This window comes from Dromiciops gliroides, chromosome 6, assembly GCF_019393635.1.
Source record: "Dromiciops gliroides isolate mDroGli1 chromosome 6, mDroGli1.pri, whole genome shotgun sequence".
Lineage (NCBI taxonomy): Eukaryota > Metazoa > Chordata > Mammalia > Microbiotheria > Microbiotheriidae > Dromiciops > Dromiciops gliroides.
In genome coordinates this window covers 34,292,183-34,311,712 of record NC_057866.1, presented here as the reverse complement: position 1 = coordinate 34,311,712, position 19,530 = coordinate 34,292,183, and the positions used below count along the sequence as shown (strand labels likewise).

The following is a 19,530-nucleotide window of genomic DNA, read 5'->3' as shown; positions in this document are numbered from 1 at the left end:
TCATCAGTCCCCTCTCTGTGTGCCTTCCCCTGTTAGAACAGAAGCTTCTTGGGGGTACTTTTTATCTTTAGGGCTCCTAGCATGGGATCTGGCACACAGTGGGCACTCAAATGCTTTTCTCATTAATTAATTAATTAATTCATTCATTCATTCATTCCTCCATTTCCCTTGGCTCCCCAGAGCAGAACTGGGAGTCACGAGGAGAAGTCACAAATGGGCAGATTTGGGCTTGAGGAAGGAAAAGCTTCCCAGCAGTCAGAGCCGTCAGGAGATGACTTGGGCCGCCTCGGGGAGGCAGAAGGTTCTTTCCTCTCAGACGTCTTCAAGCAAAGGCCAAGGATCGTTTGTCGGGTGCTTGTAGAAGGCTTGTTCTGTTGGCATGTGTTGGACTTGAGGGCCTCTTGAGTTCCTTTAGCTCAAAAATATGTGATCCCACCATCCTCAATAGATCATTTAAAGACGAGAATTGCTCTGGGTGAAAAGGAATGGAGGGGTGGAGATCTGTACAGGCGGAGTGACTTCTCATTGATGGGAACACAGGTCCATCAATTTGTCAGTAACCTCACTAAGGCTTTTCTTCTACAATTTAGAAAAATGCCATTTTTAGACAGTCCCCGGGGACTCTGGAAGTGTCTGTCTGCCGAGCCTACCCCAAGAGAAGATATTTGTGGCCCTTAAACCTTGACTTCATTTTTTTTATGCAAATTGACTTTCAGTACCACAGAAAGACAGGGTGTTTGCAAATGGAAAGCACCCTGTAGTCTGGGAATCTGGAGGTCTGGGCTCTAGGCCTGACTCACCATGCAAACTAGAAGGAACATTTAACATCCCCTGTGCCTCAGTGTTTTCATCTGCAAACTGGGGAGAATAACACACCTGTGTCAGACTCAGACTCATAATGGAAGTGTGTGTTCGCTTTCACTTGGAAGAACTTTGAAATTTCATAAGTAGGTGCTGTCCCAGAAACTGGGTTCAGGAAATCCCAGGGTTCACAGTACAGTGGAAAGGGAGTACACATTCTGGGGTCAGAGGAGCTCATTTCAAATCCTGCCTTTGACTCTTACTACAAGTCAACTGTCTACTACCCTGGGCACTAGTTTTCTCATTTATAAAATGAGAAGGTTGGATTTGATGACCCACAATAGATAGAGAGCCAGGCCTGGAGTCAGGAAGACTCATCTTCCCAAGTTCAAATCTGTCCTTAGACACTTAATAGCTGTCTGACCCTGGGTGAGTCACTTCACCCCGCTTGCCTCAGTTTCCTCGTCTGTAAAATGAGCTGGAAAAGGAAATGGTAAACCACTCTGCCAAGAAGATTCCCAAAGGGGTCACAAAGAATCAGGCATGACTGAGAAACAACTGAAAATGTCCCTTCCAGCATCAAATCTGTGATGCTGGCTCTGTGATCTTAGGCAAGTCACTTGCCCTCCTTAGGTCTCAGTTTCCTCATCTGTAAAATGAGGGGTGGGTTCCTTACATCTCCAGATCTGTGATGCTTTAGGGCTAGGTCCCGTCGCGCAGACTTCCCTCTGGTAGATGCTCATCCCAGCTTGGTTCTGATCCCCTCCCCCAGCCTCAGTGTGCTTTAACTCTTTATCAACAGGCTAGGGAAAGCCTGAAGCAGCCGCTGAACTGATGTGAGTGAATACAGATGCAAACTTGAAGGTTTTACAGAGAAAAAAAGTGTGATGGTGTCGAAAGAGCAGTGACCTTGGAGCTGGGAAGCCTGTCTGCCAGGCCTGACCATCCTGCTCCCTAGCTTTATGAATTTAAGCAAGTCATCCTTCCCTCCGGGCCGGTTTCTTGTTGAATAAAATGAAAGGGGACAAGATAGATGATTTGTCAAGGGTCCTTGTGGCAACAGCATTCTGTGATTCTGTTTTTTTGTTTGTTTTTGCGAGGCAGTTGGGGTTAAGTGACTTGCCTAGGGTCACACAGCTAGTAAGTGTTAAGTGTCTGAGGCTGGACTTGAACTCAGGTCCTCCTGACTCCAGGGCCAGTGCTCTATCCACTTCGCCACCTAGCTGCTCGCATTCCGTGATTCTGAAAAAAAAAGAAAACACCATGCATTGGGGGCGTTCCTCACTTGTAGCCATCAGTGTTATCAGGGGTCTGGGAGTTATTGGATCCAGGTTCAAATTCCAGCCCTCCCACTTCCTGAGGGACCTTGAGCAACACTTTATCCTCAGGTACTCAGTTTCTGCATCTGTAAAATGAGGGGCTTGAAGTAGAAGACCTTTGAGGGCTCTTCCTATTCTAACTCTGACCCCATGGTCTTCTCCTAGGGAATTGCACGGACAGTTACTCCATTTCTCCTTCCTTTTAACCACTAGTGTTATATGTAGGCCTCAAAGCTGTGGATGACTTAGGGGGTGTCTACCCCAAGCTCATGAGAACCTCCCCCAGTGAAATGGGTAGATGAGAACAGTTTGTTCCAATGGCCAGGAAGGTGACTGAAGTAGGTGCTGTGGGACTCGAAGAACTCATTGAGACATTGAAGACACCCCAAGGCCATCAACAGTCAAGCTGCCGCTGGACTTCAATGACTGGGAAGAGAGGGTGAGGCCAACAACTTGGTGCAGCTGTGCCTCATAAATCCAATTCATGATCAAGTCAAGATACCACTCCTGATGTTGTTGGTCACTTACCCTGTTCCATTTTATGTCATATCCGTGTCTTCCTTCCTATTAGATGTGTCTTAAAAGCATGGCCATCACCGTCACCTTTGTATTCTCCCCCTCAACCATGCAGTCTATTTAGTGCTGCATAAATGTTCTTTCTTTCTTTCTTTCTTTCTTTCTTTCTTTCTTTCTTTCTTTTTCTTTCTTTCTTTCTTCCTCCCTTCCTCCCTTCCTTCCCTTCCCTTCCTTCCCTTCCTTCCTTCCCTTCCCTTCCTTCCTTTCCTTCTCCTTCCTTCCTTCCTTCCTTCCTTTTTTGCAGGGCAATGAGGGTTAAGTGACTTGCCCAGGGTCATGCAGCTAGCAAGAGTCTGAAGCCAGATTTTAACTCAGGTCCTCCTGAATCCAGGGATGGTGCTTTATCCACTGCAACACCTAGCTGCTCCCTCTTTTTTCTTTTTAATGTTAGATTGTGAGTGAGTAGCCTTCCTCCCCTCTCCAGTCTTGTAGGGATAAATAAGCATGAATGGGCTTCAAGATCCTAGGAAGGAGAATGCTTTAGGGTACAATGCACTGTTTATTAATTGTTTACCAAGCAGGAGCAACGGTTGGCCTTGGATGATTCAGTAAAAACAAAAGCAAACACAGACGCCTTCCAGAAAGAGAAGTAGTGGGTCCTGTAGCCAATAGGAGCTGTGAGTTGGCAACTTTTGCCAAAATGTGAATTAAGTTCAACAATGGAGAGGCAGCTTGGGCGCCCCCCCCTGAAGTTATCTGAGAATTGTCAGACATGTTAGGTTCTTCTTTCTGTGGCTTGTCCGTGAAATTAAGTAATGATAATATTTGACCTTGCTGCAATGTTGTTAAAGTTTGCAAAGCACTTAATATGTTGGTAGCTCGTAGGAAGCTCACAGCAGTCCTTCGGGGTGGATGCTCTTGTATCATCTCCATTTTACAGATGAGTAAACTGAGCCCAGAAAATTCCAGTGACTTGACCAGGGTCCCATGGCTCACCTGGATTGTCTTCCACACTTTGAAGTCCACTAGATCAGCCCTCTTACTGCTGAGTTTGCTCATATCTTGTCTTTTTCCCCCTCTCCAGATATGAGGCACAACAAGGTTTTGAGTAAAAGAGGGGGGACTGCTGGGGGACATGAGTCTGGAGGAAAGGATGTAGCCCTGATACTCACCTCCTATGAAACCCAGTAGAGGATGGGGAGTGGGGGTGTTGCCCTGAGTGTCACCAAGCAGCTCGGCTGCTGTTAGTGAACTCACAGACAGGCTGCTCTTTGGTCCATGTCAGTGGGATAGGAGGGAGCCTTGAAGTTTCTGCCAAGTGGCCAGAGGATACTGATGGCTTTGCTGGGGGCCCTCTGAGTCTTGACTCTAGACACAGTATTTGGGTGGTGGGTGGGAGGGAAGGAAGGAAGGAAGAAAGGAAGGAAGGAAGGAAGGAAGGAAGGAAGGAAGGAAGGAAGGAAGGAAGGAAGGAAGGAAGGAAGGAAGGAAGGAAGGAAGGAAAGCGTTTATCACACAGTTACTGTGTGTCAGATGCTGTTTTGAGAGCTTTCTACAAATAATATTTCATTTGATCCTCAGCCATTCTGAGAACAGAAAGCAGAGTTTAAGTGACTTGCCCAGGGTTACACAGCCAGTAAGTGTCTGAGACTGGATTGTTCTAGGCTAAACACTGTCCACTCAGTCACCCAGCTGCCACCTGGCTTTTGAGGTGGGGGTGGGTGGGAGGAAGAAAGGAAGGGGGGGGTGCCTCAGGGACACTATTAGCTCAGGGAGACGGACAGAGTATTGACTGGAGAGTGTCATTAACTTCTCCCCCTTCCCTCCAATTTAATTTATATTTATTTTTATATTTTTTCTTTTTATTACATGTATTTATGTTCTCTCACCATCACCCAGAATGGAAGCTCTTTTTTTTTAAACCCTAGTACTTAGCAGAATTTGGTATACAGCAGGCATTTAATAAGTTACAGATTGATGGGTGGATGGATGAATACAAATTGAATCACATCACTGAAAATCATCCAACCCTCTCGTTTAAAAAAAAATGCATCTTTTTACCGATGCATATTGTTTCCGATCCGGACAGCTCCCTTCCCTCTTCTCTTTCAAGCAGCCCCTTGCAACAGATTTTAAAAAGAGGGAACACGTTGGCCGGCCGACAGTCTGCAATATTCCACACCTGTGGCCCCCCACCTCTGTGGTGAAAGGAGCAGGGCTGGATCAGGGCTTTCCCTCTAGAGCCGGAGGGGGTCTCGAGGTCTTCTAGACCAAGAGATAAAGTAAATTGTCCAAGAGCACCCAGGCAGTGAGAGCTACTCGGTCTCCCAAGTCTTCTCTGGGGCCAAGCTTAATGATTATAATTACACAGTGTTTGGTTTCCCAAATCCCAATGTTCGGGGCCAGGAGAGCCAAGAAGCAGGGAAATGAGAGCGGGGATCATTGCAAAGAGCTAGTCCCAGCAAACACGGGGAAGGGAGCACTTTGTTCTGTTATGTAATGGGATGTAATGGGTGTTCGTTTCCATGTGGCCAAGAGTTCTACCTTTCTTTTTGAAACCCAAATCCAATCCAGCAAACATTTATTAAGTGCCTTCCGTGTACAGAGTGCATCATGGGACAACAAGACAGGTTTTATAGCCCCAAGAATCCTCCCCTCCTTATTTTACAGCTGAAAGCCCAGGTCAAGTTAAATGACTTACCCAGGCTCCTTCAGGCAGCAAAGCAGCCAAGCCAGGACCGAAATCTGAGCCCTCAGATTTTAAATCTAGGGTCCCTTTCACTGACACACTGCCCTGATGGGCCTTTCAGTGCTCCCTTCTGGGAGGATTGGCCTTCAATCTGTCCCTCCTCTGGCCTTTGACTCGATTCTTCCTCCCTAAGCAGCTCCTGTGCACCTCCCCCGACATTTCCCCGAATGACCTGGTGAGTGAAAGCTGAGGGGAGGGAGTCATCTGTGCTGCTCCCCCTGGAATATTGGTATAATCTACCTGGGCCTTAGTTTTCCCCTTCTCCAAAGCAAGTACAGAAGAGCTTTGAGAGTCATCCCAAGTAGCCTTGAGGCAGAAAGAGAACTGGACTCGTTGGCAGAAGACTGAGGTTCAAATCTTGACATTTGAGGAAGACATCTGGCTTCCCTGGGCCCCCATTTCATCATCTGAGAATTGAGGACAATACAAATACATGTGTGTATGTATATGTGTGTGTTTGTATGTATGTGTAAGTGTATATTGTGAGAAAATAATGGGGTTCTATGACACTTGGAGAGCCTTGCCTGTTCTTTCTTTTATTTTTTTTTTCAGGGCAGTGAGTGTTAAGTGACATGCCCAAGGTCACACAGCTAGCAAGTGTCATTTGAACTCAGGTCCTCCTGAATCCAGGGCAGGTGCTTTATCCACTGCTCCACCTAGTTGCTCCTTGTGTGTTCTTTCTTAAGGCCAGCCCAGAGTCAGAATTACAAAGGAAATGTAGTTGGACCTTAGACTGTGAATAGAGCCACCTGCCTGAAAGCCTTCCCCTCAGAGCGTCTGTCCTCTGCACCTCAGCACATACTGCTCCAGTCCACCCTCAAGTCCAGTAAACCAATAGATTTGAATGATGCTAGCCAATTAGCTTTGAACAGTGTGGAAGAGCTGCCTCTCCTCCTGACCGCAAGAAGCTTACACTCTCACACTCATTCTCTTTGCCCGGGAACGCTGGAGGGGGCAGAGGGAGGCGCTTTGACTATCTCTCCTTTCTTAACTTTCTGAGCCACGTGCTATCTCTTTACTAATATCTAATATGCTTTAATAAATGCTTAATGCCCAAAACTGATGCTAAAGGTTCTAATTTTTAAGTAGCATTATATTAGAAAGCCCTGCTAAGTTCCCTAAAACTTGGGACAGAGATAGGGCACCCCATAAGTTTTTTAAATGACACAGTATATATGCATCCATACACAGATACCCACATCTCCCTAGTTTCATATGAAAATTGAGGGCCATACATATACATATTTGTGTACATACACATACACACGTGTACACATACATACCTATATCCACATATACATATATCTGTATACATACAAATATATCCCTGATCCTCGTGGAACTGTTGTGAGAAAAGTTCTTTGTAAACCTTCCAAGTTCTATGCAGAAATAGGAGGTGGTGACTTTTACATCCTTCACAGTTCTGCTGAATCAGGGCCACCCAACCCTTTTGAGGCCCTGGACTCCTTGGCTTTCATTCAATTTTCTCCTAACTTCCAAGCAAATTCTAGAGTTTACCATTCATTTTCAAAAAAACAAAAAAAGTAATTCATTTTAATGGAATAATATGGTTATTTATCAAATATTACCCATGCCCTCTTAATGAGGTTCTGAGGCGCTCTTGGGATATGCATGCCCCAGACTGGGAACCCCTGTGCTAAAGGGAGTCTCCCTTTGGGTACTGTGTTGGTCCCCATTCCTTGTGGGATCTGGAATTTAGACAAAGGGCAACTGGAGGATAGGTAGATTATGAATGACTAGTTAGATGGGGAGATAGACACGGATCCCTTTTGAATGCTTACTATGTGCCTAGCATTAGGAATACAAGAAAACAAGACAGTCCCTGCTCTCAGGGAGCTTACGATCTAACGGGGAAGACCACACATAAAGAGGAGTTATCAGAGGTGAAGGGACTAGTGTTATTCGGAAAGTGGCTGTGAAGTGGTATGAGTTGAAGTCTTGGCCTTGTGGAGCTGGGAGCCTGGGGACAGTATATTTAATTTTTATTGTTATCATGTTTGTATTACTGTCATTTCTGGAATCTTGTCTACCCTCCACAGCAAGTTGTCTTTGGACAGTGAATAAAAGAGCAATTCAGCAAGACAGCCATCAGAAGTGTGTGACAGTATATACCATAGTCCATACCCGTAGCCCTCCACCTCTACAAAGAAGAGGGGAAAGTATATTTTCTCAACTTTGTGTATATTGGGGTTTTTTGCCCCTCGAGAGGGATTGAGTCTATCAGATGTGAGTGCCTGGGGAACACTCAGAACCAAATCTCTGCTGTTCAGTTACATGTCAGTCTTTGCTGGGCTCATTGATACTCTGAAATAGCCAACGCTTCTGTTCTTTGTCATCTCTTGGCAGAACCAGCTTCTTGCTAAAGGACTCCTGTTTGTGGAAGAGAAGGTTCACCTGTGTGAAGGTGAGTAAGAGGGGCCCTCCTGGAAGTGGGTGGGCAGAGGCCTCTGGGAGGCTGCCTGGGACGCATAGCTGTCCAGGATTCCTTCCGTCCCTGGGAATGAAGCGTCCAGGGAATGGGCTGAGTGGTCCTGGGGTCTGCTGCTGCTCCTGCCAGGGCCAAACAGCAACACTCCATGGGGTTTTCTTGGGGTGGTGTTGTTCTTTCTTTAGAAGGTGCCGGGATGGTTTCTCTGGAAACAGTGTTCCGACTTCTCCCCAGGGACATCTGGATTATAGGGTGGAGGTTAGGCTCGGCCGGCCGGGGCTGCTTTCCTGCAGATAGAAGGGGTGCTTTGGGGAGGGGTTTAACGTTTGATCACAGACCAGACAGCCCCATCTCAGAGCCATCTGGGCTGGCCCTCAGCACAGGTAGGCAGCCACCTATGGAGTTTGATTTGAAGGGGGTGGGGCAAAGGAAATAAACATTTCTGTAACTTCTACCATGTGCTAAGCACTTTCATAAATAGATCTCACTTGGTCCTCACAATAAGCAAGGTGGGTGCAATTACAGAGAAGGAAACTGAGGCATCATCATTCATATACTTTAGCAGAATCACTCAGCCTTCCTGGGCCTAGTTTCCTTTTCTGTAAAATAGCACTAATGCCTACCACTAGTGCTTAACTCACAGCGGGCTTTTGAGACTCCAATAAAATCCTTATGTAAAGCATTATATAAGGATCAGCTGTTAGTATTAATCACTGTGGCCTCTGGTCCTTTGACCTCTGGCTGAACTTTTAAGATCTCCTTAGACATTCCCTCAACTTAGGGCCTGGAGTAGAGGATAGAATTCTGGGCTTGGCATCACCAAGACCAGGGTTCAGGGTTTGAATTTAACCTCAGACACTTAATTAGCTGTGTGGTCCTGAGTGAGCCTTTCCCTAAGCTTTCTTTCTTTCTTTCTTTTCTTTTTTCTTTCTTTTTTCTTTTTTGGCAAAGGCAATGAGGATTAAGTGACTTGCCCAGGGTCACACAGCCGAGGCTGGATTTAAACTAAGGTCTTCCTGATTGCAGGCCCAGAGCTCTATCCACTGAACTATCTAGCTTCCCCTATATTGTATGTATATGTATGTATGTATGTATGTATGTAAAATATATATGTATGTGTGTATATATATGTATGTATGTATGTATGTGTAGATAGGCAGACAGAAAGACAGATAGATATAGATAGTTTGACCTTTTATCTCCTCTTCAATAGAATATGAGCTCCCTGAGGTCAAGGTGGTTTCATGTGTCTTTGTGTCTCTAGCCTCTGGTGCAGTGCTTGGCATACAGCAGGTATTTAATAAATGTTTGTTAATTGATTGAGTGACATAGGAGAGCCAGTATTAAAACAGAACCCTCCAGACCCTAGCTCCAATCCACTTCTTGCAATTTCATGCCTGCATTTGAAAAGAAAATGGTGAGTTGTTTCACCAGCCCCTGTGGATTGAAGACATCCTCTCCCCTTAGAATCTCACCTCTTGTAATAGCCATTAAAAAGCGCATAGGCTTGTTTCCCAAATTCACCATGTGATTTCCCTTCCAAGTCAGCCCTAGAACACGTGGCTGTGTTAGCACCTGTTTCCTACCCTCTCCCTCTCTTCCCTTCACTTTTATTTCCCATTAAATACATAGCGTCTTTGGGGAAAACCACTAAGTGCATCCCCAAAGCCGTATTCAGTCAAGTTGTGTTTGCTGTCTCTCGGTGTCTAGGCTGAACTGACCTAATTCCTCAGCCTCTCAACATCAAACAACAGCTCCCAATCAACGCTGCTATCTAGGTCAGTAAATAACAATAGATACCCACGCTCTTCCCCCTGTGCTGCTGGCCGACCATTCTCAGCAAAGGTGAAGCCCCGTTCTTGGCTTGCGTGCAGTGCGGCCTGTGCCGATGAGTCAGGGCGAGTCTTCTGGGACACAACCCTACCTGGCCTGCCTGGCCTCGAGACATCTGAACGGCTGTGGGGGAGAGGGGAGGAAAGGCAGGAAGATATTTGACATTTTGCATACCCACTGCTCAGATGTGATGGTTTCCAGACTCTCTTCTTCTCTAAGTGATTCAAAAAACACACCTGAATTACACAGTTAGCCTCTGCTAATGCCCACCAAGTAGCTGCTGGGTGAAGTTGAGGGCAGGGTTCTTGGTTCCTCCAGTCTGATGGGATAGTAGACTCCCATTTACCGGACACCCACGTTAGTGGATCTGTTTCTGCAACCTTGTACATGGTGGAACAGAACAATGGGTTAAGGCTGACACATACTGTAGGATCATGGGATTGAGAGACATCTTGGCTGCTGTCCCCTCCAGCCCCTCATTTTAGCCAGCAGAGGCCCGGCAGGGTGCTTTGATGCCCTTGGGCTCACACAGCTAGTAAACATAAGCCCTGGAATTCAAACCCAGTATTCTGACCACTGTGCACACCCTGCTCTTTTTACACCATCCTGCATGGCAGACGAGGTGATAGTCAAACAAGTTTCTGGCTGTTTATTGTATTATAAGGCTTTAAAAACTAATGGCCCATTTATGGTAACTAAAGGAATCACAATGTTTGATTAACCAGGCAGGTTCATTCATCGACCCTTCTGAATAAAAGGGAGTTGGTTTTCTGCCCAGGACTTTCTGTTCAGCTTTGTATGAGATAAAATATTTTTGGACAATTGTCGGCGAACCTGGGGTTGGAGATGATAGCTTGTTGTGTCTCAGAGAATGATGGGTAGACCTCTGGGGAGGCCTCTGAGGAGATGGAACAAAAGCATTGTCTTTGCGTGTTTGGTTGTTAATTCACTGGGTTCTTCCTCATTACAGGCTGGAAAGGTTTGGGGTAAACTCTGTGTCCCTTGGTTTTATTTGTCGATTTGTCTGTTGGAGTGACTTTTATTGTTTCTGGTAAACTAATTAGAATGATGGAAATGATTCTATGACAGTATTCGGGAACTTCTGTCTGTAGCAGTGTCCTTAGGGTCCATGTGGTAGGTAAACTGTGCTTTCACACTGTTGTTGTTGTTTATCCGATGTTCTTGAAGAAGACCATGACATCAGGGTAATGTCATGACTTGCATTGAATTGGATTTTAGTGAGGGAGGGCTGTGCAAAGTCACCAGCCTCACTCTCTCCTCCAGAGCCATCTGGGTCTAGTGGCAAGATAGACATCAGAACAACTAGAGATGATCCGGGATGTTTAAAGCAATTGGGGTTAAGTGACTTGCCTAGGGTCACACAGCTAGTAAGTGAGATTTGAACTCAGGTTCTCCCAACTTCAGAGCCAGTGCTCTATCCACTCACTGCACCATCTAGCTGCCCTGCTTTCACACTGTAGTGCCATTCAAAGAATCTAGATAGCTCTTAGGGTCCAAAGACCTGAGTTCAAGTCCTGCTTCTAATAATTCCTAATTGGGTGATCTTAGGCTAGTCATGTTAACTTTACAAACCCTGGTTTCTATATCTCTGAAATGGCAATAATGATCCTTGTGCTTCCTACATCACACGTTTGTTATAAGGAATGTGCGTTATAAACTTTAAAGCAACAACAAAATAGCATTTTTTTTAAGCTCTTGCTATCTGCCAGGCACTGTGTTCAATGCTAAAAATAGAGACAACAGTAAAATAGTGCCTGTCCTCAGGGAGTTTACATTCTAATGGAGGAGACGACATGTAAATAACAAGGGGGGGAGGGGACAAGAGGAAGGTGATCTCAGAGAGAAGAGGGGGTTTTCAGCAGATGGAGATGAGGCGAGAGAGCATCCCAGGCACAGGAGACAGACAGGAAGTGGAGTACAGTGTGTGAGGAGCCCCAAGTAGAGCCATGTGGCTGGATCATCAAGGCCTTGGGTAGACAGACGTCAGGTCCATAGCTGAGCTGTGAAGGAAGGTTCTAGAAGGCAGAGGTGAGGAAGGCAGGGCAGTGCATTCTAGATCCGGACGGCACCAGGGCAAAGACAGGGAACGTTGTGTGTGAGAAACAATGAGACTGATCTGATTGGACTGCAGAGTAGAAGGCGGGAAATGATACGCAATGGGAATGGAAAGATAGGTTGGGAAGGTCTTCGAGGATCAATCTGAGGGTTCATCATCTCCGGTCCTAGATGTAACATGGCGCCACTGCAGTGTGTGGAGCAGGGAGGTGACCAGATCAGGGCCACACGTTAGAAATAATCACTAATCACTTTGGCAGTTTTGGGGAGGATGAACTGGAGAAGCAAGAAGCTGGAGGCAGAGACTCTAGTTAGAAGGCTAACCCGGTAGACCAGGAGAAGATGATGAAGGGCTGAACTAGGCCAGAGGACTCTGTAAATGGGAGTTGTTGTTGTTGTTGTTTTTACTCAGCACGGACATTTCTGGCAATGAATCGCCTTCAATATGGCTCTAAGAAAACACAAATTCCGTCTTCCACCAAATTATCTGTTCCAGTCAGTCCTATATCCATTAGTCATTTCCCAAGTCATCTCCCGAGTCATCTCCCAAGTCCCAAGAGTCATCTGGTCCATTCCATAGAAGGACAAGAATTAAGGACAGTGACCCTGGCTCTCTCCTCTTCGGAAAATATCAGATCTAAGAGAATTTAAATGCGGGCCTGAGGAAATTAGATTAGGCACAAGGAAGCATTTCTCATAGTAGAACATCCTTCCTTGATGGGCTTTAAGAAATAGATAAGATTCCTATTTTTTTAATGCCGCATTCTCATTCTCGTAGGCGTCAATGTGTTTGAAGTGATGGACCTCGTATGTTGTATTGTCTGTGCCTTGGAAGGGCATTTTGGAGTCAAGGGAAAAACTTTAGTTCTGGAGTAAGGAGAACTGGGTCAAAATCCCAGCCCATTTACTTCCTCACTGGGTGGCTTTGGGTGAATTACTCAACCTCTCTGGGCCTCAAGTTCACAAGGGGATTGAACTTGATGACCTTTAAGGTCCTCCAAGTCATATTATCCTATGAATGCATCTTTCTTTAAGTCCTTAAAAAATTTGACTCTTTTATCTGAAGGGTTCCATGCTGGTTCTATCGATTATGCTGTGTTCTGGGAGCTGGCCTGCTTTCTGCTCATACAGAACACTCCCATCTCCTGCCTCCACATCTTTGCCCCAGCTGTCCCCAACATATACAGTTGAATAGATAGAAATAAAGATGGATGGAGGGAGGGAGAGAGAGACAGACAGGTGGATGGTCCAATTAGCAGACAGACAGATGGATAGATGGACAGACAGGGCGAGCATTTATTAAGTGCTTACTACGAATCAGGGGTACAAAGTAATACAAGGTCATTTCAAAAATGCTAATAGCAGAGGGATCCCGATAGGCCTCATGTCGGAGGTGACCCTTAAACTGTGCTTTGAAGAAGAAGGAGTGTATGTTTAAAATGGAATTGTAGAAGGGCGACATGCAGATAATTATTGACTCTACTATCCCATCTCTCTACATCTAGGTGAAAATCGGATTGACCTTCTGGCCGAAGTATGGGATCACTTTTTCACTGAGACTCTCCCAACCCTACAGGCGATATTTTACCCTGTTCAGGTCAGTCTCATTAGATAAATTCAGTATATGTTCATTGTGATTCTTCTTTCCCATCCCATCAGCATCTAGGTTGTCTGCCAGCACAGGAGCTAGAACATTAGACTTGGAGTCAGGGAAACCTGAGTTCAAATCCTCCCTTAAACATCTGGCCTTGATCAAGTTAAACTCAATTTATTCATCTGAAAAATGGGCATGATGATAGTACCTACCTCCCAGGGTTATTGTGCAGATCAAGTGAGATAGAGTAAAGAACTTTGCAAATCTTAAAGTACACTATAAATGTTAGCAGCTATTATTATTATTATTATTATTATTATTATTATTTTAAAATTACTAATTAACTGGAACTTGTGAACTGCAAGTTGTGGACCTTCGATTTTGGGTAGTCTGTTCTCTTTCTCAGATCTTGGGGGTGCTATTTTCAGCAAAAAGCTCTGACTCAGAAGGGAGTAGATGCATAACGGTCACATTTTGACTGCTCACATCTGCATAGCTGGCTGCTGGGAGTTCTTTCCCCCTAACTTCCACCCTTCACCACAGAGGAAAAAGTTTGGTTCTCCTTGTTTCAAGTAAATTGTAGAAGGCAAAAAATAAAGTGTAGAAGGAAACAGGGAAGGGGAAGATTGGATTCTATTGTGTCTTTAAAAAAAAAATTTCTTGAAAAGTTTCTTGTTTCCTCCCAAATCCATGAGGTAGACACAGAGCTTGCTAACAACCTCAAGATCCTTGTAGAGGGGAGATACTTATCGAGCTTTTTCAGCTTCCTCTGAGAATAGACTTCCCAAAGTAGAAACTACTGTTTCTGGAAGTAATGAATTCCTTATCCCTGGCAATTGATGGCCACTTTTCAGAGGTCATAGAGGTGATTCTTTGGGGGGAGGGGCTGTTTATTTGTTTTGTTGTTGTTGTAATTCTCCCCCAATTATAAGAGGATTCTTTTTTATTTTATTTTAATTTTTTTTAAATGAGGGCTAAGTGGCTTGTCCAGGGTCACACAGCTAGTAAGTGTCAAGTGTCTGAATCCAGATTTGAACTCAGGTCCTCCTGAATCCAGGGCCAGTGCTTTATCCACTGTGCTAACCTTGCTGCCCCCTACAAGAGGATTCTTGCTTAAGCTCCAGTTGATTGGGTGGCTCTGACATCCCTCCCCACCATATCTGCACCATACTGCAGAGGCAGTATGATTTAAGAGCCAATGAAACACCGGCCCTGGATTCAGGAGTACCTGAGTTCAAATCCGGCCTCATACACTTGACACTTACTAGCTGTGTGACCCTGGGCAAGTCACTTAACCCCCATTGCCCCGCCAAAAAAAGAAAGAAAGAAAAAAAGAGCCAATGAAAGAGCCACTTTTGGTGGGGGTTAGGGTCTGAGGCTAGGAGGTAAGAGCAATGTAAGAGATGGGTATAGGAGTACCACAGTGGGGCATCCTGCCCTTGCACATCCTACAAAAACCCGAAACATTCTTGAAACAGAGAAATGGGAGCACGGCCTATATGGGGAATGATAGAAAAAAGCATTTGATTCAGAGTTGGCAGTTCTGGGTTCAAGTGTCAACTCTGACATTTTCTACCTGAGTGTGGATCCTGCTACATATGCATACCAGCAAGTGTCTGTTTCTTCATCTACCTGCTCTATTAAAGCTTCTGTAGCATTGCCCTCCTTGCTATACTCCCCTAGCTTTTATTTGCATTAGTGACCTGGATCTCCAGATCTCTCAGCTTCTAGAGGAAAGACCATGTGGGTCTTCATTTCTATTGCTGTAGCTTACCAGCGCCCATTGGTGTACTAACCATTAACAGTCATCAGATACAATTAGCTTGATGTTAGGAGAAATTTCCTAACCATTATAACCATTCTTTTGTACAGTTAGCTGCCTTAGGAGGCAGAGGGTTTGCCTTCACTAACTAGACGAAGCAGGTCTAGTGGGACCCTGGGGTATCTCCCAGATTTTTTCTGTCTGGAAATTTTTGTCTGAATGGGGAGCTCTTAGCTGTGGAAGGTCCGTCCACAGTGCTGATGATAGGGATTGGAAAATGTCTCACAGTTACAGTCCTAAGAGAGTTGCCTTGGGCATGAGGTGAAGTGACTTGCTCAGGGTCACCCAGCTAGTGCATTTCAAAGGGAGGACATCAGCCTAGGTCTTCCCTGATTGAGTCTGGCCTCCTGTCCATGTGTGCCTTGCTGTCTCTTGATCCCTTGAATTACTTTGTGTTTATTTATTCATAAACATCTGTTGATTTCCTACCTCATCTAGAATGGAAGCTTCTTGGAAGGCCAGTTCTCCTGTTTTTTGGTTTGGGAATCTCCAGTGCCTAGAACACAGGGTTCTAACACTAGAACAATGCTTCATAAATGTGTACGGAGGTGATGTGGAGACCTCGTGTTTAAGTTGTCAGGGCTTCTTAGCTCCGTCAGTGGAGGGACAGGTCGCTTCCCCCTCTGTAAAGTGAGGAGGGTTGGACAAAGTGACCCCTAGAGTCCTTACAGTGCTGTGAGAGAATGCCCTTAGAACCTACCGGGCAGGGCTGCTTTCAAGGAAAGTACTTCATCAGTTCTAAAACACTAATGCAAATGTGGATTTTTACCATCATTATATACCATCAGTACAATGGAAAGAGTCCTGGCTCTGGCGTCTGAGGACCTGAATTCAAATCCTGCCTCTGACAGTCCTTACCTGTGTGGCTTTGTTTATTTAACCTCCCTGGGACTCATTTTCTTCCTCCGTAATAACGGCTAATCATACAATATGCTTTACATCTTTACAAAGCTCTCCATAAATATTATCTGATTTGAACCTCACAACAACCCTGGGAGATAGTGCTATTGCTGTTCCCATTTTACGGATGAGGAAACTGAGGCAGACAAGTTGAGTGACTTGCTCAGGGTCACACACAGCTAGGGAGTGCCTGAGGAGGGATTTGAACTCAGGTCTTCCTATTTATCTCCTGAGGCACCTGCCTGGCTGCCTCTGTAATGAAGGGCTGGGGCTGGATAACCTCTGAGGCCCTCTGTATCTCCAGAACTGTGAGTCTGTGAACCTGGTAGTGAGGGCAGTGTTGTGAGCAAGAGCCCTGGCTTTGGAATTGGAGACCCCGGGTTCAAATCCCAGTCGTGCTGTTTACTACTGTGTGATAACAGACAAATCACTCAACTTCTCTGGGTCTGTGGGATGGGGCGGTTGAACCAGACCAGAGTGTGGGCTCAGTGTAGTCAGGAATGCCTGGGCTCGGACCCTACTGTGGGCACACACCATCCGTGGCTTTGGACCAGTCACTTCTCCTCCTCAGTGACCTGGATGAGGAGGCTCTGAGGTCCCTTCTAATTCTAGGCCTGTGATCCCCATCATTATCATCTTGTGCGTGTTTAATGAAACCATTTGCTCTTTCCTTTTTGTCTTTCCTCATGCCTAACCAGGAGATACTGGACTATCCTTTGGGTAAGAGAGACATTTACGTGTTTTTTTGTTTTTTAATAAGAAGGGCACTTAAAATCCTGGAGGGGTTTGATGATTGGAGGACTCTTTGTGGCATTGTTTTTAACGCTGGTCCTGGCTCAGGATGGGATTCCTTCCCATAGCTGGGTGCCCCTCAGAAGGGGCCGCAATAACCCTCTGAGGAATGAATGATTAACTAGTTTAGAGGTCATATTGGCGTGAGCCCGGGATTCACGCCCTACTATAAAATGACTCCATAGAAAAACCCAAGAACAGAGTTTTCCTGGAGAAAAAGGGTCAAAGTTAAAGCCTTCTTGCCTTTGGGAAATTAGGGAGTGTAAGGGGGGTGGGGAGGGTTGGTTCTTGGAGCCAGGTCTTCTGAGACAACATGACTCATGGTGTGGGACACTGGGTGTGATTGTGCCCCTCTGACTCCCTGAGCCTTGGATCTGATTCAACCTTTACTCAAATACCGGAGACATGGGGCACAATTTTTATATCCTCCTCTGGTTTTTATGAATCTTAAGTCTTCAGGAAAAAAATCATAAATGTAATATTTAACGTGGACCCCGGAAGCCCCAGAGGCAATACTTCAACCTTTTTATAGGGCAAATACTGTTCATGCCCATTACACACACACACACACACACACACACACACACACACACACACAGAACCGGATAGTTCCAGGAAGCCAACAGCAAGAAATAACCAGAACCAGCCAGATGGCCCGGGATGGGCATTAGGGCTGACCTTGAAAGTGAGGAATGCCCGGGCTCAGGTTCCCCCTGGACATATCCTCACTGTGGGACTACGAGCAAATCCCTGGGGGTCTCAACAAGTTCTTCTTTGGAAGTCAGAAAAGCTGGGTGCAAATCCTGCTTTTGATCACTACCTGTGAGACCTTGAATAGATCACTTCACTGCCCTGGGCCTGCAGCACCTCACTTGTCAAATGAGTGGACTGGACCCATAGCTTCTGAGGTTGCCTCCAGATTCCCTTCTGTAATCTTGTGAGCCAGACAACTTGCTGATCTGCATCCAGGGAGGAAGCTTTCACACTGATGAAATCACAGTTTTGGACCAACAACAACCAAACAAAAAAGCCTGATACCAGAATGAGATTTCTCTGGTTAATCAGAAGATAACATTGAACTGAATCAACATTTCATATACATTGGTAGGCAGGCCAATTCAACATATAATTATGCATCTATCTCTAATGCTGTGTACAAGAAAAATGTGCATTGATAAGTCAGCCCAAGTCAACAAACATTTATTTAAACACTGGCCATGTTCTAGAAACTGCTCTGGGATACAAATGTAAGAAAAGAACACCAAGAAGCAAGAGATCTGGGTTCAAGTGCTAGCTTGGCTCCAAACCCACAGTGCCATCTTGGGCAAGTCCTTTTATTTCTCTGGACCTCACTTTGGTAGAGTAGAAAGCACACTGCCTCTTAAGATCTGGGTCCAAATGTCACCTCTGTCACTTGCTTGGTGACCTTAGTCTCATAATCTCTCTGGGCCTCAGTTTCCTCAGCCACAACACAAATTCGTTTTAACATTTAAAATTCGTTCTGGCTCTCAGTCTATGGTCCCAGGACTCTGTGCGAGTCCTTTGGAGATTTAATGAGATGCTTTCCGATAGCTGCTTCTTTGAAAGGATACCCAAAGGAAGAACCAGACTAGGCATCTGGGGTCCGGGGGTTCTGGTATGGCATTCTGGTGACATGATTCAGAATTCCTCTGCTTTTGCAATCATTTGCGCATCACCGGGCACAGGGGATCCAAGAACCCTGCTCTCTTCTCGCCTTCTTCTCTTTTCCCACCATTATTTTTGCCACTAACTTTTGGAGTTTGACACCATCTCCACCTCCTTCCTCTTCTCCTATTTCTTTGTCGGCCTCGTGTGTCATCTCCAGCTTGAACCACAAGTAAAAGCTCCGTGAGGAGCACCCACTGAAATTGGCCACCAGATCACTTGGACTCACAGGCTCCAAGAGCTAATGTTCACTCCGGCACGTTATTTGTCTGTCCCTGGGCAAGTCTCACTCTGCACCTCAGTTTCCTCATCTGTAAGATTTGGACTGGATTATCTCTAAGTGTACTTCCAGCTCTCCGAGTCAATTATGATGTTTGGAAAGTTCTTTGTGGTGGTAAAAAACGACATCGAAATATACAAATGTGTTCCTGTGAGTTATAATCATTGTAATTATCCATCATTACATAAGCGTGATTATGAGTTATAATAATAGTTTTTATTGCCACTGCCTCCCCCTCCCTTACATAAAGCACTGCTCCACGTGGTAAGAATTCCTGGGGTTTTGTGATAACATCTGATCTCTCCCCAGAAGAGGTTTAGGGTGAGGTAGTGTATAGATTACTTTTCTCAGAACCGAGTGAAAAATTAAACAATGGAAAGAATTTTCCTCCTTTTAAAATCAATACCGCCATGAAGCTAGAGCCTCATGCACAGAGGGCCCTGCGCTGCCTGTCCTCTGGGTGGGAATACACTCCACAAAGGCAGGAAGCAGCCCCTGGCTCTGCCACCGTTCTGCCCCCCAGGTTTTAAGTTCATCTTGAGCTGTGGGCAGACAAAGGCTATTGTGTCTTTTAGCAAGGTGATTCATCCATTAAATTCTTATTAAGCATCTGCTGTGTTCTGAGCTTTGTGAGCGGTACATTAGACAGGGTCCTGCCCTCCAACAGCTTCCAGTCTAGGGTCACCTGGAAGAGGTATCAGACTTATTCCTAG

At 45.5% G+C, this 19,530-nt stretch overlaps 1 protein-coding gene across 2 annotated transcripts in view; it reads left to right on the top strand.

Moving 5' to 3' along the window:
* The window catches only part of PRR5L (proline rich 5 like), a 141,339-nt gene that overhangs the window by 102,441 nt on the left and 19,368 nt on the right, over positions 1-19,530 (top strand). For both annotated transcript variants that reach the window (XM_043972776.1, XM_043972777.1), the window contains 2 exons: positions 7,753-7,810; positions 13,249-13,340. In XM_043972776.1, the coding sequence (XP_043828711.1) occupies positions 7,753-7,810; positions 13,249-13,340 (150 nt within the window). The remainder of the gene's footprint in view (positions 1-7,752; positions 7,811-13,248; positions 13,341-19,530) is intronic.